Source organism: Etheostoma cragini, chromosome 5 (genome assembly GCF_013103735.1).
Source record: "Etheostoma cragini isolate CJK2018 chromosome 5, CSU_Ecrag_1.0, whole genome shotgun sequence".
Lineage (NCBI taxonomy): Eukaryota > Metazoa > Chordata > Actinopteri > Perciformes > Percidae > Etheostoma > Etheostoma cragini.
The window spans coordinates 12570815-12598805 of NC_048411.1; the positions used below are offsets into that span (position 1 = coordinate 12570815).

Below are 27991 nucleotides of genomic sequence, written 5' to 3' on the forward strand. Positions count from 1 at the left end.
TCAGTAATAGGTCACAGTTTAGTCTGACAAGCACATCCCTGATTCCAGCTGCGCTTGCACAACTCAGGCTGTATGACGTACGTTGCACACGTTAAGGCTATGGTTTTTATTTCTGTGTTTCTGTGACCTCACTGCCACACCAGCTGCCAGATCCTCCGGGGCTTTCTCCTTTTTAGAGTTACCTTCACCTGCTTTGGCGTGCTGACCTCAGCAGCATCGATTCCTCAGTGCTGCCCTAGATGTGTTTGTTAACTGTTACAGTAAAGCTATCTAAACTGCAGGGAACAGCTGAAAAGCTACTTGAGTAAAGTGGAAAACTTTAGCAGCCTTTGGTCAATGGTTTATTTCCACTGTATGCAGCAGATTATGTTCCTCAGCCTCCAAAACCTCAGCAGAAATATTCAACATCTACTGTCCTTTTTAGGAATGGACACAAAAGTGAAATATTTTGTTTAAGACAGAAAAAGATTGAAGATGATTGAACTGAATTGCAAACATTTATTTGTTAATTAACAGTAGTCGACTTTTAGGCCTGAAAGATCCTGACCCACTATAGCCTGCTGACACTGCTTTAGCCTACTGTAAAAACTAAAGATGAATCTCTGGCTAATGCCCAGAGCCCAGCACTGTTTTGTGCTGCCATCTAGTGAGAAAATAATGAAAGCCACGAAGTAGACAATAAATATCTAGAACAAAATTCTAGTTTTCTTTTGTGTCTCTATCATTTAAAAAAAATAAAAAATACTACAGTTTTTTACTCTCTCTAATGAAAAATGACATTAGCCTTTAATGATGTTATTAATTAACATGTCTGAGGGCTGTCTTTAGTCAGCATTGAGGCATAAACAGACTCCCTGGAGCACCCAGTGGGAAATGTGCATGGCGGTGCACAGGTCTGCCTCAAACACCAACCCCACACCCATTGCGTTCCTCCGCAGAGACGTGGTGTACACTGGTGTCCGTATTGTATTCTGGGGTACAAAACAAAAAAATACACATGGCAGTTGGAAAAAAGGCAGTGAAGTTAAGTATTGTAAGGATTCCTGTAGTGTCTGTGGTCCACACCTGTAACCTGAGACGGCGTGCCTCTACAGGGATGACTTTGAGAATGGGCAGTTCAACAACCAGAACCTTTGGTTTACTCTTCACCAGGCAGCCCTTCTCTGTGTCCCAGTCTGCACCCTCCAGATACAGGCCAGACACAAAGCAGCCTGCAGGGAAAAACACTATCAGTCCATATGGTTCATCACTGATCATGCTGCAAATGGTGAGTGTCATTTCCTTACCCAGTCCAGGTCTGTCACCAACTTCATCCTCACTGCGGTACTGGGTCACCTGTGTGTACAGTGTGGAAAGATCCAAAGGCCAACCATTTTTCCTGCATGCGGCTTGGACCAGAGCAGTCAGGTAGGACTCTGGGATATGGAGTCCAGATAGCCACATAACTTTTGGCTCTCCTTCATCCACCTGGTAGACACAAGATAACCGAATACATCACACATGAAGATAAATTCTACCAGTTTTGTACTATTCTGTGTGTCCGTCCTTACCCAGTAGCTATACTGTTTATAACGCCTCTTGAAATGGCTCATCCAGTTGCCGAGGGACTTAAGAGTGTCGGGTGCCAACTTCTTCCATATGGCAGGGATGTGACCATTAAAAAGGGCCCGGGCGACCTCATCCAACTCACTGCTCATACCCACCTCACCAGCCAAAGCCTTGGGGACGCAAGAGAATCAGAACAACCAAATCTGTGATGCACACACAGGCAACACCTGTCTGTTTGTTTCCCCAACATCTTGTTGTCCTCTACCCCTCCTTCTCACCCTCTGCAGCTCAGCCAGAGAGCGCTGCATGCGGACCACTAGCTTGTTGAAGCGCTCCAGTTCTTGAAGCAGCACCACTGAGGTCGGGGAAACGTCCACGCCAAACCTTTTACGGATCACGTCCATGTCAAAAAACACGGGCAGCTTGTTCTGAATGTCCTGGGCCACCTGGCTGATGTACTCATCTCTACTGATGCTTCCACCAGATTCCCCTGAGGTATAAGAGAGTGTTTAAAGACCATAAGAGCGGAAGCACATGGCAGCATGGTGGCATAGTGATTAAAGAAAACAGTCTTCAACAGTATGGAACGCTTTTTCTTCTAAAAAATAGTAAAAATTACTTCCAGGGATGCTCTTCGAGACTCGGAACTCAATATGGAGGCAAGCAACTTTACAACTTCTTCCTTTGAAATAAATCAAGAGGCAAGAGAAATGAAAGGTGCCGAATTGTACCTGTCTGAGGCTGCAGATCTATTAGGTGAGTCCACATGTCTTTAGCTGCCTGGGTGTAGTATCCTATATCTGCATTGGAATGAAGACCCATCACCTCTGGTGTGTTTGCTAGTGGAAGGGTCTCAATCTCATCTGTAACAGATAGCAGGAGGAAGCTGTGAGTGACGACAGATTTTGTTTTTTGAAAAGAAGATAATGTGAAGTAATGAAAATAACAACTGACCAACATATATATTTTTGGGTCCATTTTGAGGGATCTTGTAATCTACATCCTTGTTATGAAAGAAGTGGAAGCAGCGGAATGTGTAGAAGAGGAAGTCTCCAAGGTACTCATCCATGTAGACCGTCAGGATCCTACGGTCAAAGCTATCTATACATCGCCCACCATACATCACCTATAGAACATTACACAGACATGCTAAGTGTACAGCATTAGCAAAAAAGTAAATAGATATACAATATAATAAAACGAAAAGGAATTTAGCCTAACCTCCCCAATAAGGTATTTAAGACTTCCCCAGGGAATATTGCTGTCTCCTTGGTTGTGAGCTTTGGTGAGGTAGGTGTTAAGGATCTCCATACACACCTGTTGAACACAGTAACATTATTTGAACCACTGAAAAGTGAAAAGTAACTGATATGCTGTACAAAGACAAGGATTCAAACTAAATTGCTTATTTCAAACACAGTAAAAATGACTCTCGTGTCACTTACAAAGAAGTCAGACTCGTTGAAGTCGTAGGGGACGTTCCAGCCAATCTTGCCGTACTTGCGTCTTTCTTGCACCACAGCATGAAAGAAAGTCAGCACATACACCAGGCTGCGGAAGGCAGGGTGAGGGCATGCAGTCAAGGTCTCATGGGAGATTTTAGAGTACGTGGCTCTCATGTTCAGCTTGAGACCGTTGGGGGGCTCTGTCACTACCTGTACACAATATTAAAGTATATGTAAACACAGTGACATTTTTAAAATATTTATATTATTATAATTGTAGTTTCTCTGCAAAGTGTTTACTACCAAAACACCAGTATTAACATGCCATTTGATCTCATGTTATGCTTTCAAGACTTGCTTTTCTTACAATAGAAAAACTGTGATTGTGGCTATTCCTTACTGCTGTGTCCAAAAAAAGAAAAAGTATCACCTTGAATTGGAAATGCAAAATCGTCACATTCCCAACACACAGATCCCAAAAAACATACAGAAAACATTCATTCATACTAATCCTTGTGCACACTACTAGATCTTAGAAATCCTGCCATCTACACCAAAATCTACAGAAAACATAGCTGAAGAGAGAAAATGTGTTTCACCTTTAGAGACTTCTGCAGTATTCCTATGGGGAAATCCTGAATGGGGTTGGTGGTGACCCACAGGCGGAAGTTGGGGTTGGGCTTGGTGATCCTCTCTAAGGACTTCTCCAGATCCTTCAGCCACTTTACCAGCAGGTGGCAGTTCTGTAGCATCAACCACTGACCACGAGACACCGCCATGTCCAGCAATTGTAGGGCCACCTTTATCATAGATATAGAAGAGTTACCCTCTACGTCTTTTTATTGATAGTGACTACTTCCTGATTTCTATACTCATTCTACTTGACCACAAAACAAGTCTTCAGTACCTTCTCTTGGCCTTGGCCCATAGCAAGGAACTTGAACTTGTTGCCTTCGAAGCCTGACCTCTCTGCTAGTTTCATGAGGTCAGTGGCTGGGTCAGAGCCGGGGCTCAGGATGAAGACAATGGGAGAGGAAGGTGTGCTCTGTTCATAAATTGCATCAAAACTGATCACAGGGGGCTGCACATATCTGAGCGGAAACAGAAGAAAACACATAGAAACTTAGGGCTTGATTTATCTTTGTGCAAATAATTATATCTTCTTGACCTGCACCACAGTGGTATACTTACATACACTGTACAAACTGTAGAAGTAGTGACAGAGACATTGTATATATATCTTTAACTACATTATTTCTACAGAAACAGTCTCACTTCTCGCCCATGGTGACAGTAACGTAGTCAGTCACAGCTCTGTAAACTCTATCAACACGGAAGCAGCGCAGCAAAAGAAGCTTCTGAAAGGCTGACAGGTTCTCCCCGTATTTCATGGGAAATGGAGCCTGTTCTGGTCCATCTAAGTCATACCACTGAACAGAAAAAAGAATGAGGGTTAGACTCCCAACTGACTAAGTACAATACCTATAGTGATTGATTCCTGTCAATGTGGTCACTTACAGACTTCCAGTCAGTAGGATTCTTCTCCACATCGTCTGGCAGAGAGCCAAAGTGCTCAGGAAAGAGTTCTGCTAGTTTTACTATGTCCTCCCAGCCCTGGTCTGCGAGCCAGTCACAAGGCTTTTTGCGTGTGCTCTTTTCCAGGGATAAATTACCTTTCCACATGAAGTAAAAATGTTGGAATAATTTTGACCATTATTTGCATAAACATTTGTTTGAGTGTTGTGATCACTGTTATCTAGTCTTAACTACATTTAAAAAGAGTTCAACTTCTCTGGATATCTCACCCTTGATAAAGAACTCCAACTCCTCCTGAGGTGACCTCCCTTCTGCCTGCTCAATCTTGATGGTCAAGTTAAAGGAAAAGAGCAGCTTGTGTCTCTCAAACAGACCTAAGAATATGCAGTCAGTTCATGTTACAGTATCCACTAAGTAATCATAAATATGTGCTTTAACCTAAAACAATCATATTTTTCCATCTATTTCATTATTCAATCTTTATCATTTACCTGTGCAGCCATAGTTATAAACACTGTATGTCAGAGTGTTCATGATGTTCTTCAGTCTTTGGAGCAGGACGGAGTCAGGCAGAGATTTGCGCAGTGAAAAGTCAAACACGTCTAGGTAGGAGGCTAGAGAGTACTGGTACATGCTGTTCACCAGAGCCATTTCTGTCAGTACGAAGAACAGGATAGCACCGCGCTTGGCAGCCGGCCGGTAGCCATCTCTCAGTTTATCAATGTCCACAGATGTTATCTCAGCCAACTTTAGTTTCTCAAATACCTGATGATCACAACATAAAACAGGGGAAAATAGAATTAATGAATTCAGTAAAAATGCTATGCTTCCATGAGTTCACTGATTCCTGCTGTAGCCAAACTGACCTCACTGGCTTTTGACTTTGTTTCCTCCAAAGTGTGAACCAGCTCCGTGTTATCCAACATGTTGCCTGCAGATGTGGCCAGCTCTCTGAGCAGCGAGTCCCCGAGGTTCTTCAGCAGATTCTTGTTGTTGCTTGTCTCTTGGATTAAATGCTCACGCTGCTCCTCTAGCTCCTTTTTCTCAAAGCCCATTATCACACTCAGCAGCTGGTCCTCCAGACCCTTAAGAGTCACTACACGTAGTAACATAGATACAATAAATAAACACATACAAACAAAGCTTTGAAACATGATGTTCAAATCTTACAGACAAAAACTATGCTTGCCATGCCAAAGAGTCTTACCAGTATAGTTAATGACCATGGCTTTTCCAAACACTGATGGGGAGAATTTGGGGTTACTCAGTTTGGTGTTGAGGTACAGTTTAAAGTTGGGATCATAGTCCACCTCCTTGTCACCCAGCATGAGGACCTGTCTGCCCTCTGCCCCTTTTACGTTCTTCTCCAGGACATTGTCAATCACAGGGTCAATGTACTCATCTACATCTTGAAAAAGGAATGGGAAGCCATATTTGATGGCCATCTCTAGCTGCTTCAGGAAGTCTGGATCATTGAAAGATGAGATCTGGGGGAAGAAAGGATGATGACACTATCAGGGCCTCACGTTGTGACTCATTCCAAAGTGCTGATTCTGGGGCTGTCAGCAGTTGCAAGCTAACTAAAGAAATCATTATAGGACTTGTGACCAGTAATGACACAAAACATGTAGGAGAAAATAAACCTTTTTTACCTTAAGGTTATTGTTTTCTTCTTTCTTCTTAATCCAGTTGAGGGCTTGCTGTTGTGGGTCAATACACATGGGAAAACGGCTCCCTCTGCTTGTGAGAATTCCATTCTGAACCGACAGCTCATCTGGAGGCAAGCCCTCTGAGCCCCATCTGTCACACAGGGTTTGTTTGACACAGATTTAGCCCAATAGCTAGTGTATAACCAAAATAAAGACAAGTCCACCTATGTGCAACACACTCCTACCTACTTTGCTACAAGAATACAGAATTCCTATCATTTGTTTGGTAAAACTCATATTGCAGGTCGTCTTCTCACATGTCAAAATCTGTCGTGAGAACACACTCTTTCTCACCTGCTGATTTCTACCTCATCAGTCAGAAGGGTTTCCACTTTGTAAGGCTGGCTCAAGGGGATGCCTCTCTCATGCACATCCTTAACCCATACTTTGTATACCATTTCATTTCTGAAGTCCCAGCTGAAGGCCCCTACATAGCTTAGGAAAGCAGCAGAGACCAGACAGTCACCCAGGAGACGCACGCGCCGCTGCTTCAACTCCTCCAAATCTTGTGTCCATCTAAGTGGTGATAGTTGAAAAGAGGGAGAAGTAAAGACAGAAAGGAGGAAACACAAAGGGATTGAATTAGCAACTCTTAGCACAGCATTGGTTAAGTTAAGTTAAGAGTTGTGACTCCGTTTGTTGCATCTTTTATAGCCTTACCGTTCATTCTCAGAGCTCAGGCCAGAGATGAGTTTGTCAGCAGCTATTAGCCTCCTCTCCATGAGCTCAGCCTCCTCCTGTAGCAGCTGTTTCTCTGTCATAGCAGCCAGGTACTTCTTACCAAGAGCCTGCAACTCATTCTGGATATCGCTGAGCTCACTCTGAATGCGCTCAAGCTCCCGCTTACTCTGAAAGAAGTTCTTCTCTAGTCGGGCCACCTAAATAAATATTGGAGATATGGCTGTTTAATCTGTCTTCCTTCTTATGGAACACGTTGCATGTACAGACCTTACATTACCTTCTCTCTCTTGGGTTTTATCTCCCGTGCAACTTCGCAGTAACCCATGATAGCCTCGACATACTTCAGCAATCCTGAGCCGGCCTTACTGATGGCTTGCATCTCCTCAAAGCTTGTCTGGAGGTTCTTTAGGAAGCCTAGCCAAGAGCATATTGAAAAGAAAACAACTCTAGCACACTTGGCATACGGAAATGGCACTTCCATATGCAGTACATTGGTATTAATATTCATAAGTCATGAAAACCACTTACCTTTGACAGTCCTGACCTGGTTGTTATTGATGGAATCACAGTCCATTTCCATCAGTGAGCGCAGGAAGTTAGCCTCTGACATCATCCCCTTGGCTGACTGCCAACTGATCTCCTTGTAGCCACGCATCACCAGGATGCACTCACAAACCACCTGCACCTGTTTGGGTGGCTTGGCAAAGGATCTACACAATGAACCAGCAGAAAAAGGCAGATAATAGGAGGGAACTGAGTAAGAGAGGGCATAAGTTTGCTTGTTTGGTCAGGTATGTTAAGTCCTGGTTTTTGCAAGAATAATCTGTTCTCGCCATTCTAGAATATTTATTAACCCAACATACAGTGCTTGTTGGTAGGTTTAGAATGTTTTTCTGCATTACAGATGTCATTGTTAGTCTATTCATTCATCCTGATGAATCATTGTATGCTTTCAGCAACAGAATGAAAACGATGCTCTAAATAAGGAGGTGAGTTTACCGGATCTCCGTGACATCAGATTTTTCCAGGTCTTGCAGGGCAATGCGGGCTGCTTCTAATGCTGGAAGAGCCTCAGCCAGGGAACTTTCAGCTTCTTTCTTCTCAACAGCTATCACTTTGTTCTGTACTTCAATCTCTTTGGCTTTGTCTTCAGCCAGAGTCTTTTTTTCCTCAGCTAAGAAAGGAAACTTTATTGGTAAGTGGTTTGTAACAGCTGTGTTTAGTTTCCGAAGCTTACAGTACACTGTGTTTATCATAACCCTAATGACATGTAGGTACTCACTGACCTACAGTCGTGTTTGTGGTGATCTCATTCAGCAGGGCCTCACAAGCAGTGGACTTTTCAGCGAGGACCACCTTCTGCTCTGCTAGCTTGATATTCAGCTCAGCCAGCTGCTCACTGGCCTCCTTCAGTTTATCCAAACCTCCCTCTAGACGCTTACACTGAGCTGGAACAGGAGAGAACAAGTTCACAAAACAAAATATCTCTTAAATAATAATAAACATATCATTGATATGAGATATCAAACATATCTCAATACAGTTGACGTTAGGCACCAGTCCAACCCTTCACACAGAGGCACAGAATTTAAAAGATGTTCCCTTTCTTACCTAGAATATATTGGTCCTTTTCCTCCAAGAGGTTAGAATAGGTGCTAATGAAGTCCAAGTAGTTCTTTGGAGTAACATAGTTGCAGCGTCTGAGTTTCTGCTGGAATTGCTTGCTGTAGTCACCCACAGAGCTATGGACCATGCATACATGAGTTATCACTGCTGCAGAATGTGCCACAGGAATCATTGGACTTTCACCTGTAGAAAAACAACAGAAAAAAACTAAAATCTAGATTTAGGAATAACAACCCAGCTGTAGGTCTCATTACAGTTACATAAAGTAAAATGGAAAAAATTAAATGTTTTTATGACAAATGCATTTAAAAAAAGAAAATGTAAATGTATGTTATTACACACCAAGAAAAGACTGAGCCACTGCAAGTAACGCCTGTGGAGGCCATGGCAGGAACCAGTCTATCACAGTGTTGTTCATCAGTCCTGGGGAAAACCGTTCACATAGTTAGTAAAATAGAATTAGAAATAATAAAATCAAGTAAAGCCTGACGCAGAATGTCACCTGGGAAGTTCCTGCAGCGTGTTCTCAGGATTTCTCCCACTGGAGACATGCCTAAAACAATGTGTAGATTGTTGGCGCTCTTATTGACAAAGTACTGCCACACACTCTCTTTAGAAGGACCTGCTCCCATCGAAAGAGCCTCATCACGAAGCTGGTTAAGAACTGACTCCTTCTCATCATCAGGGAACAATGCAGGAACAATGCCTATTAACAGAGAGCATGATCAGTACTTACCTTGGCTTTTAAGAAAGATAAATGTAGTGTGAGCCATGAGGTTTAGAGTGATATCCCACCTGAGGTGAGCATGTTGTTAATGAGTTCCAAGAAGCCTTCCTCGGCAACATGGGCATCAGTAAAGAGGAATACTGTCTTCTTGTTTTCAATGCCAAGCTTCAAGTACAGTGCTTTCAGGTCGTCCCGGAGGTTTGACTCACTGTATCCTCTGCTTAGTGTTATCTCAAACACCTGGGAAAATCAGATTCCATTACTACTACAATGCTTCCTTGCAAAGTTTTCTTAATATGTGATGTTTAACAACATAGAAATAAGGGTTAAGAACCACCACTATGGAGGTATAGTATAGTTGCTAGGTTTAGTTCCTGCTTAACCACTCAAACCCTAATTTTCCTTTTCAACATTTCCTTTGGCAGCTTTAAAATAAGAAGACTCCTGTTTCCACAATGAGTGTGGGTCACCTATAAAAAGATTTTATTCCAAATCTTCATGTTCCAATGCTTACCTAAGCTAAGCTTAACTATTAAAAACTAAGATGCCACATTTTTATGGCAGGAAATGAAAATATTCTAGATGTCTTGTATCTTGGGTACATATTCCCCAATTGCACAGCATGACACATGTGATGTTAATAAATATGTCTATTTGCTCTGCCTTAAGTGTCATTGTAGAATATATGACTTTTATCTGTAATACTGTAAACTTTAGGAAAGGAAAATTTGATGTTTCTTCGTCATTGAGAATCATTTGCCCTTCCCCACAATCGTTATTGTTGTTGTATTTTACAACCTCACAGCCGGCAGTGAAGGCAGCGAGCTTGGTGAGGGACTGCTTGCCAGAACCCCCCACACCGACGAGCAGTGCATGGCCCCGATCAATGCGGATGATGCGGTGCACGCGTGTCAGATGTTCCAGAGCATCATCAAACAGTACTAGGTTCATCCTGGACATATTCTCATTGTATTCCTCTAGAATTTCCTGAAAAATACAAAGACATAGTTGTCTTTCATTGTAATTAAAGATAGAATTTGGCAGAAAATACATAAATGTAAATAATTTGTACATCATTAAACCATTACATTTCAAAATGTGTATTAGACTGAGACCACCCAACCGCTATAAATAACATAGTTGACAGTACCTGAAACAGAGCTTTTGATGCATCGTAGTCCTGTATGTCCTCATAGACCCTTGGTTCAGTCTCACTGAGGGCTGTCCTGTAGTCGCCAAAAAGAATCGGGTCCCTCATAACTGTCTCCATGTCTGACTTAAAATGCTCCTCAATCAGGTTCTTAATGTGGCCTTGGACCTGGTGGCATAAAACCCATATTGGATACATTTGAAAGCTACAAAACTTTTCCGTATACAGCATACATTTGTAATGACAGTTGAAGGAACAATTATGCATATTGCATTTGTCCCTGCAGTCAACACAAAGGAGAATCTTTCTAAATAATATAATATTATAATATTACAATATTATCTAAATATAATCTAAATAATAATAATAATACCAAAGCTTTATCAGTTTCATCAATGAGTCTGTCATGGAAGATTCTCAGGCACTCATTTCTCCAGACACGCACAAATTGGGTGACAGTCAAAAACCTGTTAGAGAGAAATCAGGTAAAGCAAACATATTTAAACACATATACTTGTAACTGCAAAGTCCCTGTTCATCTGTTAATAGAGTGAATGTGCTAGATCAGACCTGTCAGGTTTGGTGAGGGTCAGTCCATTGTAGACTCTTGACAGGTCCCTCAGGTTGAAGATGTAGTGGAACTTGGAGGGAGTGGGTGGCAGATCTTTGATGATGTTGTTGTACAGTTCCAGTGTGCACATGGTAACTTTATCACAAACCTTCTGTATGATGTCTTCAAATGCCTAAAATATTTGACCAAGTTTATTAAATCTTACTGTTTTGGATTATTCTGATATGTATGTATGTGGAAAGAGCTACTCACTCTGGTGTGGCCTTTGAGAATGGAAGCATAGATAAGGTGGAGGGAGTCCACCGCAGGGAAGGGGATGCTGAAGACACTGAAGAGCGAGACGAAGCGGGGATCAACCTCATTCCTCCCACCTCCTGCCTTTCCCATGGCAGCAATAAAACCAAGGTCCTTGAGGATTTTGTAGTTAAGATCTTTCCCTCTGTCATATATGCCTCCTCGGTCCAGTAACAGCTTCAGAAGTGCAATGGGCTGTTGTGTGCCATAATTATCCACCTGGACGAGCATACAGTATATACCAATAATGTTAAACATACAATAACTGTCACAATGAGGATGATAGTTAAGAGTGGAGTAGGTACCTTTGGCATATTCATGTCATCCATAAAGACGAGCAGTCTCTTTCCCATAGGAGGCCCATAGATCTCTTTGGTCCTTTTCTCCACATTGGCCTCCAAGTTCCTCTGCAGGTCCATTGCAGTTGTTCTGGATGAGAAGTTGATCATCAGCGTAATCTGGAAAAAAGAAGGGAGTGTAAAGAATAATTTAAAGAATTTAAACTCAAGTAAGATAATAAATGTGCACATCAGTAGTTAGAAGGTAGGCTCACGGTTGCATCTGTATTGAGATTCTTTAGGAAGTTATGAATGGTGGCGGTCTTGGAAGTGCCAGACTCTCCAACCAGAAGCACCGGCCTCTTTATCTTCACCATCTGTTCCAGGATCCAGCTAGCTCTTGTGGTGTCGATAGTTGGCACTAAAGCAAAGATGAAGGATGATTTAAAGTGGCAGAAGGTGCTTGCGAGGGCACAAAATAATTATAAACTGTATGCATGTACTGTATGTATGTATGTTTGTATGTATGAATGCAGGACATTGGATTTGTCTTTGCCTCACAGCTCAGAGACTTGACCTTTACCTAGAATATCAGCAAACTTCATCTCAGGGTTGTGGATGTATTTGGTAACCAGGGAACTCCAGGAAACCCACTTCTCCTGTGTTCCATCAAAATGGAAATCATACAGAGTTGGGAGGTATCCTGTATAGATGCAGACATTCTGTTATCATTATTAAGATTAATTAAAGGCAATATTCCACACTTATTCATGTGGAATATAAAATTGTCACAAGTAAAACTGGGTCATGATACTAATTCATTCAACCTAAAACCATAAAAAAATCCCGCTAATTGATTTCCAAAAATGCCTGCAATGATGGACAATTTCATATCACACAGTACAGAGACATATCTCCCAACCCTGTTTCCTAGTATACAACATTAAACTCTACCCACAAACTGTACCGAAAAGTGTACATTTAAAACTGCGTAAGTTTGATAGTAAATTTTTACCTGGGATCTCACCAGGTCCGGCCAAGGTTTTCTCATCTTGCACTATGGTTAAGCAGGAAAGCTTTTTGATGAACTCATCAAATTTGATCCTGCCGCTCTCCAGCAATGTGGCCCCCAGAGAGCAGTACAGAGCCTCCAGGAAGTAACACTCCAGGATTTCAGCTCTGCTGCTTTCAGTCTCAAACAGTGCATCCAGTGTCAAGCACAACTGAGTCACCTGAATTCATCCAAATAGTCTGAGTATGGGACTATACTAATCTTAATGCGTAAATAAAACAATTCTGGAGTACATTTAAAATGAATGAGATTAACGTACCATGTTCAGTTCTGTCTGAGGGACAACAGTTTTTAGTTTCTGGCCCTGTTTGCCGTCAACTATACCGTCCACAATCATGTCAATAGACCTGTGAACATATTTCTCAAACAGTTCGTTGAGCATTTTTTGTTCCTAGAAGAAAAGAAAACAGTGTTGAGGTATTATCAAACTATAATTAAGTGCAGTTATTGTTGTGTTAAGTGTAAAACAAATTTATCATACATCGTCAGGTCTGTCGCTCAACCATCTCTGCCAGTATGGGGTGTATCGCAGGTTTTTGGGGTCAACAAAAACCATCCCACAGCGGGAAACAGTAGCAGGAGAGGCATACTGCAGATCTCCAACCTGTGATGGTGACGTTTCTTACATTATTGCTCTAAAAGTTGCTTTGCAGAAAAATGTAGGGAGAGGTATTCTGCTGACAGCCATCTTGAAATTCAGACAAACCTCGAATAGCATGGCACAGTGATTCTGTAAACGGATCCGCTCTCCATTGGCTAGAGTGAGGATCTTGTTGTCATCCATCACTGAGTTCATATTCTCGACCCACAGAGCATCTACATCCCCATCAAACAGGATGTACCTGAGAGTGAAATTCATGTGTTTATGTTGTATAAAAACTGACACTGGCATGTTGAACTACTTAAAGCACCCATATTATCCTCATTTTCAGGTTCATAATTCATAATATTTTGTGGTTGTACCAGAAAAGGTTTACATGGTTTCATGAACAAAAAACACCATATTTTTGTTGTAGGCTACCACACATTGCTGCAGACCCTGTTTTCACCCTGTGTGTTTGGGTCTCCATTTTAGCTACAAAGTGAGACATCTCACTTCTATACTATCTTTGTTGGGAGTTGCACATGCGCAGTAGCTAGGTAAGATCACATCAGCTAGACAACCCTTTCTCCAACTTTGGTCAGGGCGCACTTATAGAATACCTGGAAAACTGGAACATGTAAGTTGTACTTTTATAGATTATAGTGAACTAGTGTGTGTTGCAGCAGTGTTTTGCCATTGAGAAAAAGCTAGCATGCTAGCGCTAGCATGCTACGGTTGGCCACCTCATCTTGGCTAGTGATGTAGAAACCCATGCAGATTTTGAACAGCTCACCCAGAGACTGAAGGCAGGAGCCATTCAGAAATCTGTATCTCACTCAAAACAGCATGGGTTTTTTTTTAACAAGTTTGTATGCATGTGGAAGCACCAGAGACACAAAATAACCACATCCCAGAAAAAGTGATTTTTTTCATAATATGGGCACACAAATGTCTCCTTTAAGTTTTCTTTTTTACCTCCGCTCTTTTTTGTCAGTAGGCTTGTTGATGTCGCGAAAGATGTTGGATAAGATCCCATCAGTCCAGTCTCGAGTGTCAGGGTCCAGAATACCGTAAAGTTCAATGACACTCATGGCTTTAGCGTTTAGGGGATACATTTTGGTTTGAAATCCCAATCTGATGACGAGATAAAATAAATGTCACTACTGTTCACACAAAAGATCAGGGAGGTGGTTTAAACTTAGATGATATAAACTGACTTAGTCTGAGCTTGACATAATGTGCTGATCACAACCGATTTCCCTCCACCTGTTGGGCCAACAACCATAGTAGTGTGTCTGGTCATCATCGTCTCATACATCTGCACCACTTTATCCACCTGAAGCCACAGAGAGCATAAAGAAAACATCTATCCTCACATGCTGTAACTCAATCTTTGCGACTGTAACTCAACAATCTTTCAGTGTGTAGAAAAACCTGTATCTCAAAGAATCAAAACTAAGACAAAGATGAGAGACCTGGTTAGGCAGCATGACATATTTGTTCTCCTGTAGGATCTCTTCCACAGCATCATTAAAGTTGGGATAGCGAACACGAGGGCAGTCCAGCCCAGGGAAAAGATCTGAGATCAGTCCAAGGAACAGGGGTACGTCCTCAAACACAAACTTTGGCAGGTTCATGTCCCTGAGAGCACGCATTAACACCACATCCTGCAGAGAGGAAAGACAGAAATAACAGTGAATAAATGTCAAAAGACAATAAGCATTTAAAAATCTTTAAATAACTAAATTAATGTGTTCCCAAGGATGAAGTGTTATATATTTTCAAGCTTGCAAATGTCATACCAAATTAAGTGCTATGTTATTCAGCAGAAATCATCCACCCAATTACAATTCTAGATCTATGTGATCAAGAGATCTAAAAACATTTTTTTAATAGATTTACAGTGTTTTAAGTGTTGTATTTTTCAACATAGAGCTGAGTGATGGTATTTTACTAGATTCAGTTTTTAGGCCAGACTGCAGACCCTACTTCAAAAAAACTGACAAGAAGTATTGCTTTCCTTTATTCTCTGTGGAATCTGCAACATTTTCTGTTTGGTAGACACTAAAAAGACCTCCTCTAAATCTTGGAAATCCCCAACATTTTACCAACAGCAATCAAGCATCAGTCTATACCCGAAGGATCATGAATAATCACTTCTTAGTTTAATATTGAATCTTAGCAAAAAGGAGAAATGTTCTATTCATTTTAGGAAAATAAAACATGAAAAAATGTTCTTTGGTCTCTACCTCACTGAGTTCTGGTGAGCCTCTCTTCAGCTCTCCGGCCATCACTAGGACAGACTTCAGAGCTCGCAGGCCAAAGTCATAATGAGACTGCTTGGACAGCTGCTCACGTGCCAGTTTATACAATACTGTCATCTTCTTTGCCAGCACCTGAATTGAACAAAGGTGTGGATACGAAATCTTCAATATGGCATGTGTAGCAGTAAGCAGTTTGCAGTTTTTACATGTTTGTATGACAATTTGCCTTTCTGTGCTTACAAAATCAGAACATGTTTAGTAATTCATTATAAATATTCTTGCATTTCTGAATTACCTGAGAACAATAACATACAGTAAATATTGTACTTTATAGTAATATTGCATATGCATGGGTTATTTTAGATATCCCAGAGCATCAGCTAAACAGTAACAATATATTTTGTGCTTTGTGTGTGCGTCCCTCACCTTGGCAAGTAGGAAGCCCTCAGAGAAGAGCATGATCTCACAAATCTGCTGCAGGTCAGGCACAATGACCACCACAGGCCTGAAGAGGGCTTTGACTGATTCCGGCAGTTCTGTGCGTCCTGCATAACCTGGGTTCATGGTGATGAAAATCCCCATGCGGTCATCCAGGCTGATCTCGTGCCCTTCAAACTGATGTGCATAGTGATAAGGAGGTGATTTAGGGGAATACAGGTTAACAACTCTTCTGTGCATTTTTATTTTTATTTATTTAACCTTTATTTATCCAGGTTAACTGTTTGAGAACAACTTGTTATTTACAAACATGACCTGGCATAGGCTACAGAAGCAAGCTATCATCTTAACTGATCACAAGTGAAATCTCCTTCTTTGTTAAATATCCATGAATTTTGATGAAACTCAGATTATTTTCGATGCATCCATAACTGGTTCTGTATAACAGACTTACATGAAACCTTTTAAGGTGCAGAATGAGAGCATTTCTGATAGTCTGGATTTGGGAGGAGATAACTGACAACACTGAGGCATCAATGCGATTAAACTCATCAAAGCAGCCCCACGCTCCACACTGGGCGAGGCCAGAGAAGATCTTACCCACGGCCTGCATTCAAAGAGGAAAGAACTTTGAGTAATAGAGCTAGTGTTGTTATGGTTCTAAGAGTTTTTTCAGAAGCTATTGGCTCTTCAAGTGTAGGCTTCTTACCATGTAGTCCATGCCCTCACCACAGTTTGTAACCACACAGAGCAGGCCTAAAGCTTTGGCCAGATCTTTGGTGGACTCTGTCTTTCCTGTACCAGCTGGTCCAGCAGGAGCTCCACCCAGGTACATGGAGAGGGCCTATATCACAAATACACACCCACGTACAGACGTTGTCAAAACAAGCTGAAAGAATAATTTACATGTGTCTGCTTGGGTGTTGGGTGATACAAATTTGCAAGGGTTTTTCAGACCTGCGTGAGTGTAAGGTAGATACGGTCTGTCAGTGGGGTTATAACCAATCGACCGTTCAACCCCATGTATTCATAGCCGTAAGAGAACGAAGCACTGCACTGACGCACAAATAGGTCGTCATGTTCCTGGACCCAGTAGAATCTGAGTTGGCTTTCCCACTCAAACTCTCGTGCGTCCATTATACTGGAAAGAGAATAATATTTCCGTATTATTAATGTTCACCTTTAAACACATGAGTTCATGTCATATGCAATGAAAACATTTTTTTGAACTAGCAAAGGTTAAGTTTACCTGTTTAGTACAAAACTGTCTACAATGTCTCTTGCATGGACATCGATGATAAGCACAGTGTTTATCTTTCGTCTGTCATTTTTCTTCATAGGTTGTGTAATGCGTGTAACCAGCTCATCAATCTGCTGGTGCATTTTCTTAGCATAGTTCTTCAGCGCATATTTATCCCCTTTCTCCACATTTTTAAAGACATCCTCTACCTCCCAGGTCCACCACACTTGATTTGCAGCAAGCACCACCATGCCCTGGTACAGCAACATCCAATCCACCCTGAGAGACCAGGGAATGACACATTTAATGTGGTTCATTTGCACGCTCGAACACACAAATTTGCTCACACACATGTAGTATCTACACACACCTGCCCCTGTCTTCACAGTAGTGGAAAATTGCCTCTTTGGTGATAAGTCTATTAGTCCTCCTCATTTCCAGTAGTATTCCCGTCATCCACTCCTCCACCCTGCCCTCCACTGGGATGGACGTCTTCAGCTCCATCACTTCACCCTCAGCAGACACCATGGCTCCAGCTACTGTCTCTCCATTACTTTCCACATCAAACCTCAGAGATGCTATGTTGTCATACATCTTGTGGAACAAAAAAAAGAAAAATATCATGGAAGTGTTTCACACATATGGCAAACAGTGATCCTCCTCATGCCTACTTTGAAGAATAATGCCTTATGCCTTTCCTATCTCTCCTGCTTTGTCTATAGTGGTGTGATACCTTGATTATGTGCTCCTGGACACAGGCAGGGTCATTGCTCCCCAGGATGCTGAGCAGTTCATCATCGGAGATAAAGAAAAAGCGAGGAAATGCGTTCCGCTTGGAGTCCAGGTAGTCATTAAGACTCTTCTGGCACCTCTCTAGACCATCACTCAGGGCCTGCAGGTCTGTTAGCCGGTTGGGAATCAGGCAACACCGCTTTATGTTAGGACCCTTCACTATGTCACTCATTATCTACACAAAAAATTAAGAAGAAGATATTATTCGGAGATGTGCAGTAATAGAGTACTTTACTTTCATTGGCTAATATTGTGGCAACACTCACTTCTTTAAACCTTTTGTCAATATTATCAAATTTTTTGGCTTCTTCCGGTAACTGCGAGCGAATGTCTCCACCAATGAATATGCTCTCCAGGTACATCCATTTTCGTTGTACCAGCAATGACACCTAGGCAAGAAATATTTTTTCAGTATGGATTTTTGTAGACCAGCTCAAGCGAGATTTGGCTGTTCTCACTAACCTCTATGGTCTCACTGATAAGGGACAGGTCTTTTTCCCATTGTTGTATGGTGCCAAGGAAAGGTCCAACAAAACGGCTGCCCGCCATGCTCTGTAAGTTCATGGCATCGTTCTCCACATTCAGCAGGATGTCGTCCACTGCACCTAGAATGAACCCACGTTCCTGGGTGCCTTTAAAATATGGCACCACACCGAACTTCATGTTTTCCCAGGTCTCAACCACCTCCTTCACTCCCTAGAAGCACACACACAAATGCCCAAACATGAATATTGTGTTTTAAAAGTATTTTTGATTTAACCGATAACTGACAAATCCCTAACTTCAATTTGAGATAATTGACAAAGACGTAAGCTTGCCTTCTCAATACTGAGCTCTTTTACAGCAGAAGTGACTATGTCACCTATGACATTTGCATATTTGTTCAACTCCATAGCAAACATGTTCTCCAGAGTGAAGCTTTCAGGGTTCATCTCAAAGCTGGTGCCGGTCCTTTCCATCAGTTCCTTCCAGTGTCTGTGTCCCAAAAAATATAAACACATGTTGATTTTATGTTGTCATACTACTTATTTACATTCATTTGTTTGTTTTGTGTGTCAGATTTATTCCAGTTAGGTTCTGGTGTCATTCTGCCAAATGACCTGTCTCTGAGGGCCTCATTTTTCAGGTCCAGCAAAAGAGGCAAAGACTCTTTGAACTCCTTCATACGTGCTTCTAGGAAGAAGGCCACAGGTAAGGCCCGCACATCTTTGGGCAGCTGCCTCAAGCTTTTGATGAAAGCCTCAACACCCTCCTGTAGCAGCTGGATGTTTAAATCAACCCACAATGTCTCAGACCACTCCGTCTTGGCGTCCTAAAATACGTAAGGACAAACACATGAAATATTGGAAAAACCCTGTTGACAAGAATTATGTGTAATGTGTCCCAATATGCTATCACATCTGACCTTCTGAGCTTTATAGACACCATATATCTGTCTCAAGCCCTTCATGTCCTTCTGCATGCCGATAACCTCTGGGTACACAGTGATTGGCAGGTCCAACAGCTTCTCAGCATTAGCTAGTTCCTGCCGTCCTGTTACTATCTTGGCAAGCTCTGCCTCATATGTTTCCATTATGATCAGTCCTACAAAGAACAAAAGAAAGAGACATTTTATACATTTCAATTTTTTTTTAAAGATTATTTTTTGGGCATTTTAGGCCTTTAATGACAGGACAGCTGAGGATATGAAAGGGGAGAGAGAGGGGGAGTGACATGCAGCAAAGGGCCACAGGCCGGATTCGAACCCGGGCCGGCTGCATCGAATGGAGTAAACCTCTATACATGGGCACCCGCTCTAACCACTGAGCTATCTGGGTGCCCTATATTTCAAATTTTAACAACATATCTCATTGTTCTAGGTATAACAGCTGAAGGCAGGGTCCAAGTGCACAAGTACCTTTCTCCAAATCATCTCCCACAGCTCCAGGACCATGCATGTTGAAGCTTTCAGCAAAGATCGACAACTCCTGCCTAAACTCTTCAGCCTTCTCCTTCGTAGTCTTCGAGTGTACAGGAGGGAGAATAGGAAGAGGACTGTAAATGTACATTTCAAAAAACAAAAAACAAAAACACCTGTGCTTTTCGTTTTTCTGTTTAAGCTGATTGTGTAGGTTTGATGTCTGACCTGAGTAAATGATTTCTTAACATCTGTCAGACTTCGATCCATTTGTCTGGATTCTGCAAACAGGTCATTCCACATCTGGACAATATTGGCCACCAGCTCCCGTTCATCCTGTCCAACCTACACATGGAAAAAAGAATCTAAGACGTTCAACAAGGCAAACAATATCAACGTAAGCATTCAATGGGCAATCACTTAACATTAAACACACAGTACCTCCACTTTGTACATGGCCAGTGTTCTGTATTTTTCCTTTATATCAGTACATCTCATCTCCACATCTAGAGACATGTCCCTGATGTCTGAGATGGTGCCAAGGACAGACTTCAGCTCTTCAAAGGTTTCAGGGTTCTGTTTCAGGTTCTCAGACAGTTGCTGTTTTATAAAATAACCATAATTATAAATCACACAAAAAAATCAAAGAATAATTACTATAAAAAACATACGGAACACAGTGTAGCATTATTCAATACCATGAGTTCATCTCTCAAGTTGAAGAGATCGTCTTTGGCAGGCTTGTTGAGCAGGCTACCTAATGAAGTGATCCAGGACTCAGCCGTCTCCTGCACTGCTTGAGCCAGAGGCTCCAGGTTGAGATGGATGACGTGCTCATTCTTAAACAGAGGCTCTAGCATCACCTCCTGATTGATACGAGACAGGAACTGCAGCTTGTCATCATACATGACACAGGATGGTTTTCTTGCAGCAAACTTTTCATTGACGATGGTTTTGTTCTTTTCCCAAAGGGGCCGATAGCGTTTCCAGTGGACAAGATACTGATCCAGAGCGAAGAGCAGCCGCTGGACGTTCTGGGACACTGTCATGGCGTTCTCATTTATCTGCGGATGCTGCCACACATCACTGTAGAAGCTAAATGTCACCACCTCATCTTCACCACCCACACGCTGTGGAGGACACTCAATGCAGGTCCCATGCATCCAACGCACAAATTTCTGAAACACAACAGTATGAGCAGAATCAGGTCACAATGTAAGTGTGTCATTTAAAATAATATTATTTTCGATGTTGTGGCCCTGGGACGCGTTCCTACGCCCCAGTGTGTTGTTTGTAACTGTTTGTGAATGTTTTGTTTACATTTTTGTTCTGAATATAAAAATAAAAAATTGATTAAAAAAAAAACAATATTCTTTTCAAATGCAGTGGTACATAGGGGAATCATTATGATCCTACCTTGGTGCTTTCTACACAGTCTCTGATACACTGCATGATCAGCCAGTAGATCTCATTGCTTTGGGGCTGCAACACAATCTTAGGGGCAGACAGGATGGCATCAATTTGGAAAAGCGGGGTACTTCCCCTCAGGGCCATGTTGAAGGCTTGGGTGTTCCTAAATGTGAAAGTCAACAAGAGGGATGTTATAGTGGTTGAGACTGAGATTGCACTGTATTTCAAATGAACAGTGATTATTAATGCTCACAAAGAAGATCATTTCAAAAAGAGTAACAACATGTTATTACCTCAGCACCATCTTTATAAGGGAGTCTAGCACCTTGCGTTCCCAGTACATGTAATAATCTGCCATACATTGGGCTTTGCCACTGCTGGTTCCCATGATCAAATGTTCTGTCTTAGTGATGAGGGGTCCAATGTCTGCATACTTTCTACTCAGCAAATTCACAGTCTTGGTGCGCTCTCGCTCAATACGTTCACAGAACTCCTTGACACCTTGAAAAAACATGTAATTAAGTCATGAAAATACGTTTAAATTCTTATAATATAATCAATACATCAAATAAATAGTATCCCACCTGGTAAATCGTTTGATTTATCTGGGACTGGAAATTTCAGTAAGTTGGCCATGACCATGGACTGCAACTTGGACTCAATGTCCCTCTCATTCTTCTGAATCTGATTGACAACTAACTCAAACTTAGAGACAGCCTTAGTGCCTCGGTTGATGAAGTCGGCAATGCCTAAAACCAAACACATATTATCTGGTTTCAATTTTACAGACAAGACTAATTTCATCAGACCACATGTATGCGTTCATCAGACTAAATTGACATTTCAGCTACTGTATGCAACATACCCAAAGAATTCCAGTTGAGTCTTTTACATCCAAAATGAATCTCTGCTTTGACCGCTTTGATCTGTTGAGCCAGCATAATGAACGTTGACTCACTCAAGCTGTCCATTACAGAGTGGTAGCAGTTGACCAGGTTGTTCAAACCAGTCACATACCTAAAACCAACATTGAAACACGGCAGGCCGAGATTACATCAAACAGTGGTATTGTGATGTGGTATTCGGTTACTGGTTATTATCATTACCTGATGAATTTGTGCTCCTGTAGAGCAACATTTTGAGCCAGATAAGGCACAGAATAGCCCAGTGATGCTAGGTTGTTTGTCTCAGAAATGATTTCTTTGATCTCTGGAGCAAAGTTCACAATGTATCGCACCTCCTTCGGTAAGCTGCTTTTTGCTGGTGGGACATCCTTAAAATGAGAAAAATCAAAACAAATGAAGAGCATTTGAGAAACAGTTACTAAGGCTGTATTTGGAACAATGTTGAGTAACAGTCTAAGTAAATGGCAAGAGATACATACCAGTTCTGCCTGGATTTGGTTTTCATTGGTAATCATAACAAACAAGGGTTTTTTCATTAGCAATGGCAACGTGTGTTCCGTTTCGGCCAGCCAGCATTCATACTTCTTCTTCTCATAGTTCGTGAGCTGCACTGCCATTTCTATGTACCTGTCCTTGGCCTGAGCAGAATGCAGCAAAAGGCTCATTAGGGCTTTCATAAATATTATGATGTGTAAACCATTTAATATTTACACTGACCTATGTGCAACTCACCGCTTTGCTCTGTTCACTCTCCAGCAACTCTGGCACTTTCAGAAAGGGAAGGATGGTGTGTTTTATGCGGTGGATAAGAGATTGAACCCATCTGATGGCTCCTGCCACAGGAGGCTCATTTTTATTTAGTGGTGGGTTGTCCTTCTCCGCCTCAAATATTTCATTTATGCTGTCCACCTAAAAAAAGAAAAGACCTAAGCATTCTACAAAAAGGATTGTGACTCTATTCAGAAGTATAATGATAAACTGGCACTGAAGCTGAATATAAAATAATAGCCTATGTTATATTTCTTTCTTTTCTTCTTCTTTTTTTTTTTTAAATAGTGTTAGGGTTACGTTAAATGTCCCTTAATTTATTTTTGTCCCATTTCTTTTCCATTTAATGCTCTTATCAGCATGGAAAAGTGGATTGGCTTGCTTTGTGCAAATGTTTTTTTTATTTGAAAACAAGATTGGCAAATAGCTTACTGTAGTGTTCAATTTCACATGTTACATTCTCACTTGAAACAAATGATCTCTCACACAGTGTTACACTGTCCATCAATAAAAGGATGAAATAAATACTTTAACAAGGGGGGAGGGAAATTTTAATCAGCTGCATGCTTGGCCATCAAGTGGTATTTCAGACTGGACGTGCTGCGATGATAGCTCAGTTCACAACGACAAAACACACACTTCACTTTGGTCTTGTCAATGGAACCATTTGGCAACTTTTAAAAAGCCTAATGCCTTATTGGCATCCATTTCGGCGTCTCTCGCTCGCCATCCACTCAAAACATAACATTGCTAATCTTTGGCCGGCTCGCAAGCCAAAACAAGTGTGTGCGGCATGCCTGTTGTTTTGTTTCCGGTCTAGGTAGATCCGGTGTGGTGTTGGTCACGTTACTAGATGTTGTTACAGCATGTCAAAAAAACTACAAAGTTTTCTAGGCCAAAAAGAACATTAATCTTGCAATAAAAAAAATAAAAAAAAATCAAGCTTTCAAGTTTGGGTTATGCAAAGATATTGATGGCACCATAACAAAGACGCTCATCTAAATCTATCTCTAATCTAAAGGTGGAGTATGACCAGCTCTTGTCGTCCCCTGGCCTGGGGTCTAGGAGAGCCCTGATGTTACTTAAGTTTTCTCCTTGTCTCATCTGACCACTACAGGGTGTTTCTGGAAATTCCACAACAACTTTTTCTCAATTTCACAGTAGAGTACCTCTTTGCAATACTGAGCCAGGATGTCATTAAACTTTCTCATCAAATGGTTGTTGATGGCCTCTCTGGAGCGGATGTGTTTGAATTTCAGGAGCATGTCAAAGGCAGCAGCTGAAGAACGCAGTGTCTTAAAAGACTGATCAATGAAGTTGATGGCTTCTCCCTCAATAGCCTGAGCAGACACATGAGATGTGAATCAGCTTAATAATGGAGGTACGGCACAAAGTAACAATACAAATGTATCAGTGCAAACTGATAAGCACATCGATACAATAATGCTTAATTAAATTGTTCCTCCAGAACTCATATTTTCACCACTTGTTCTAAACTTACCTGAACTGTAGTGTCAAATTCTTGTATGATCATTTTCCAGCTGCTCATCTTACAGATGTTGAAAGGGTTAAAATTGACGTCTTCAATAGGCAAAACCAGACTATCCACTCTGCACAGCACTTCATCAATGCGTTTTGGGTCACCGGTCACACCTTTTAGCTCTGGACCAAAGATGTTATAGAACTCATCCAAAATCTGTACAAAAAGAATCATGAAGAACTCTTTCAAAAACCGACGTTTTTTTGAAAACATTCTCATGTTGAGTTATTGAGTGAGAGGTCAATATTTATAAAGCGTATGTACACAGACCTGAAAAACATTGTACAGGTCCTGGTAGACGGAAGCCATGTAATCAGTCCTCTCAAACAGTCTCTTCCGGTCAAATTCCCAGCGTGGATCCCTGCCGGATTCTTCAATTTCAGCGCGCACTTCAAAGTAAGATGATTTCCACAGTTCCAGGACCTGCTTAGCCTCATGTACCTTGGATTTGGCCACTTCCCTTTTATCTCTGTCCAAGGCACAGCATATTGTTAAGTTAAACTGAAACAACAAAACTGGCCAACATTATAAAATATAGCTACATTTAAACTCTCACTAAGCCCTGAACCACGAATATAAGCTATAAAAGTGTTCACACATACTTGAATAGCGTTAGGACATCAATGACTTGAGTCACACGTTCACATAGCTGCCAGGCGATACGCTCCATTAGAGGGACCATACGCTCATTTGTGTTATAGTGGCAGGAGATTATCCACACAATTTGCAGGCTGCTCATCAGAGGAGAGATGGTCTCCAGGATCACACTAAAATTTGCTCCGGTACTCAGATTCTATAACAGAAAAGAGTAACGTTGATGGAAGTGAATTTGGGGATAGAAAAAATACTTCTGTAGTCAGAATTCTGATTCTGAAAAAATTATCTTTGCAAATGTGTGTGCTTTTGTAACAGACAGCTTTTGTCAGTTGTTAAAAAATGTTAATTGCTAAAAAAAAAAAGTTTATAAATGTAAATAATATTCAGCAATAATGCATTTATAACAAGTGCAGCTTACCATGAAATGTCTTTCCAGTGTGCTGAGGAAGCGTAGGTTATCGTCTGACTCCACACGGTATTTATTAAGTTCAGCGACTGTTCCTTCCAGGGTCTGAACAATGCCTGCATCTGCTTTGGTCATCACCTCCACGATCTGCTTTACTACAGGCTGTTTGAGTTGCTCACTCAGAGCACTAAGGATGGATGCACGCTCTTGCCAAAAAGCTATCTCGGCCATAGGGCCAGGTGCCTGGGAAAAATAAACCTGAACGTTATACATTGGTCTATGGTTGTCATTGTGTATATTTTATGCTTTCTTCTACCTAATGATTTCCTTTTGAGCTGACAGGGACTAAGTTTCTTGGTTATATTTCACACATTTCAGCAGCAACTACACATGTGAATGCTGGTTCTGACCCTAGAGCCTTCAGCTGACACCACCATAACCTGCCTGGGTTGAAGTTCAAAATACAGAGAGAGTTACAAACCTGTGGCTTTTTGTTTTGCTGCTCCTCAATAAAAACTGTAATCTGAGTCTGCCAGTTCATCACACACTGCTCCAATTTCTCTACCGTTTCTGGATTAGACAGCAGTACTTCCATCTCCTGCTCCAAGTCTATCTCAGGGATATGTAGCGTAATCTCATCTGTGACAAAGAGACTGATCTTTAGGTTGTACTGTTTATTACAAAATGAACATTAAAAACAACCATGAGAAGTATATTTAAGGCTGTTGTTTCTTTATTTTCCCACAAAAAACTGAACTGAAATGTGTATTTTATGTCCTGCTGCAAAAGGACATTCTACATAACAATTTAAGGTAAACAAAGTCTTTTCATGGCAGTGACAGTACTATATTTACTTAAAGTTTTCAAAAGGAATTCCAAATTGATTATTCTGCAGAGTTCAATAAAATATATTGTTTTTTAAAGTCAAATATTGATAAAATACTGAAAATAAAAATACTACACCCTTGGTAAGTCTTATAAATCATACCTTGAATCTGAAGGTGTTGGAGAGTTGTATTGACCATGCCTAAATACTTGTACGTCCTGTTGAGCAACTCGTCACGAACAGTGAATTGCCCACTTGACTTCACTGGACTCTCCTCTTCATCCTCTCCACTAGTCTCCTCCTGAAGAGAAACTGTCCCGCTTTCAAAACCTGCACCAGTTACCTTCATCTGGTGGGCAGTAATCAAGGGTATATACACCTGACAAGAGAGACAGTCAAAGTGTGCATCACATTGATATTTCTTAGATTTTTCCTCAGCATCTTAAAGTCATTAACAATATTCTTGATTCAGAAAAATCTGACGTTTTTGATCAGATTCAATGATGAGTTATTAAGCCGTTACATTTAGCGTTTGTCTGACTGGTACTGGTTGCTGCTGGTTGCTTGTTGTTTTTCATTTTACTTACATGGGCAAGTTTGTTCTGCAGCACAAGAAGGGGCTGTCCATTATGCATGCCAATGTCAAAGAGCCTGGGCATCAGCATACTGGCCTCATTCATGTCCAGTGGTTCAACAATGGTCTCTGTTTAAAAACACAAATCATTTTTTGGTTAATGTGCAATAGAGGCTTTAACATGCTTTATTGTAATGATAATGATGGGTCATCTCACCCTTGGTGTTCCTGAGAAAGTAGAACAGACTGGATTTCAAAAATCTCTCTGGGTATTCATTGACCGACACATGAAGCTCAACGTGATAGACCACTTGGACCTCAATCATCTGAAAAGACAAAATCAGAAATGCGACGTGTCCGTCGGATCAAGATCGGGCTGAATTCTTGCATCTTGTTTTCCTCTCCATCATCAATACACAAATACATAATTTAAAACACAGCTGCAATTTGAAAGCAATTAACACAAGAGGGATTGATTTAAAGTTTGATCTCACATGGCTGGGGCTTTGTTCATATGTCTCAGAGTCTGATGTCATCTCTGCTCCACTTTGAGTCCAGGACTTCACGTCAGGATCTGAAGAGTCTTTATCTTTACTCATGTCTGTGGTTATAAACGTTAGCTGTTAACGTTAGTTGGATGCAGTCCTACTGTCATAATGCTATCACAATTCAAGTTAGCGCTAATTATCTTTTAGAGAAAACTACGGCTAAATTGACGTTAAGCCGATTAGTGACTACATTTCGGGTCAGGGGGTACGTACACTTGACCCGAAATGCAGCCGGCTCGGTACGTTATTCTTAGCTAGCTAACGTCACACGAAACACACCTTTGCTAACTTACCGAGTGGAATTTCAACTTCTATTTCCTCCTCTCTAATAGTTTTGAAAAACAGAAGACATGATGGCGAGTCTTCCTCAGAGACAAGGTTCAGAAAATGGATAATTTTCTCTTCCTCTTCTCCATCTCGCCGACCGAGTAGTTCGTCGACACAGTTGGGACCGTCCGGTAGATTGAAACCGGCAGATACGCACTGTCGGATCCACTCCACTCGTAAATCGTTGTGGACCATATTTTTCAATTAGTCAACATCAAGAAAAAAAAAACATTACTTTG

At 41.3% G+C, this 27991-nt stretch overlaps 1 protein-coding gene across 1 annotated transcript; it reads right to left on the reverse strand.

The window, feature by feature from the left end:
- Positions 1-478: 478 nt before the first annotated feature.
- Positions 479-27947, reverse strand: dnah10 (dynein axonemal heavy chain 10). The gene is made up of 78 exons (XM_034872270.1): positions 27719-27947; positions 27372-27478; positions 27095-27203; positions 26891-27006; positions 26466-26682; positions 25959-26116; positions 25490-25720; positions 25077-25267; positions 24745-24943; positions 24436-24630; positions 24104-24274; positions 22899-23075; positions 22646-22804; positions 22368-22534; positions 22127-22278; positions 21846-22010; positions 21555-21762; positions 21268-21424; positions 20550-21029; positions 20293-20451; positions 20080-20196; positions 19852-19954; positions 19360-19538; positions 19055-19266; positions 18773-18929; positions 18417-18650; positions 18221-18343; positions 17896-18129; positions 17533-17756; positions 17172-17441; positions 16880-17063; positions 16632-16766; positions 16377-16529; positions 15911-16099; positions 15470-15616; positions 14696-14887; positions 14438-14556; positions 14196-14354; positions 13344-13479; positions 13119-13241; positions 12897-13028; positions 12581-12797; positions 12149-12268; positions 11841-11986; positions 11593-11745; positions 11246-11506; positions 10993-11165; positions 10796-10889; positions 10423-10590; positions 10071-10259; positions 9341-9512; positions 9048-9251; positions 8888-8968; positions 8531-8728; positions 8206-8367; positions 7919-8093; positions 7448-7629; positions 7197-7333; positions 6899-7116; positions 6533-6754; positions 6182-6329; positions 5737-6016; positions 5396-5625; positions 5021-5294; positions 4799-4903; positions 4512-4666; positions 4269-4423; positions 3901-4084; positions 3593-3793; positions 2994-3203; positions 2770-2865; positions 2503-2674; positions 2280-2411; positions 1827-2038; positions 1551-1718; positions 1287-1467; positions 1066-1211; positions 479-971 (listed from the first exon to the last, which is right to left on the reverse strand). The coding sequence occupies exons 1-78, from the start codon at positions 27945-27947 to the stop codon at positions 825-827; spliced, it is 13737 nt and encodes a 4578-aa protein (XP_034728161.1). The 3' UTR covers positions 479-824.
- Positions 27948-27991: the final 44 nt, after the last annotated feature.

Coding starts and splice junctions, on each gene's coding strand:
- dnah10 (XM_034872270.1), bottom strand. CDS start 27,947: ATGGTCCACAACGATTTACGAGTGGAGTGGATCCGACAGTGCGTATCT. Junction 21,030..21,267: donor ACTGTGTAGAAAGCACCAAG/GTAGGATCATAA, acceptor GTTGTGTTTCAG/AAATTTGTGCGTTGGATGCA. Junction 13,480..14,195: donor ACTGACAAAAAAGAGCGGAG/GTAAAAAAGAAA, acceptor TTTCACTCTCAG/GTACATCCTGTTTGATGGGG.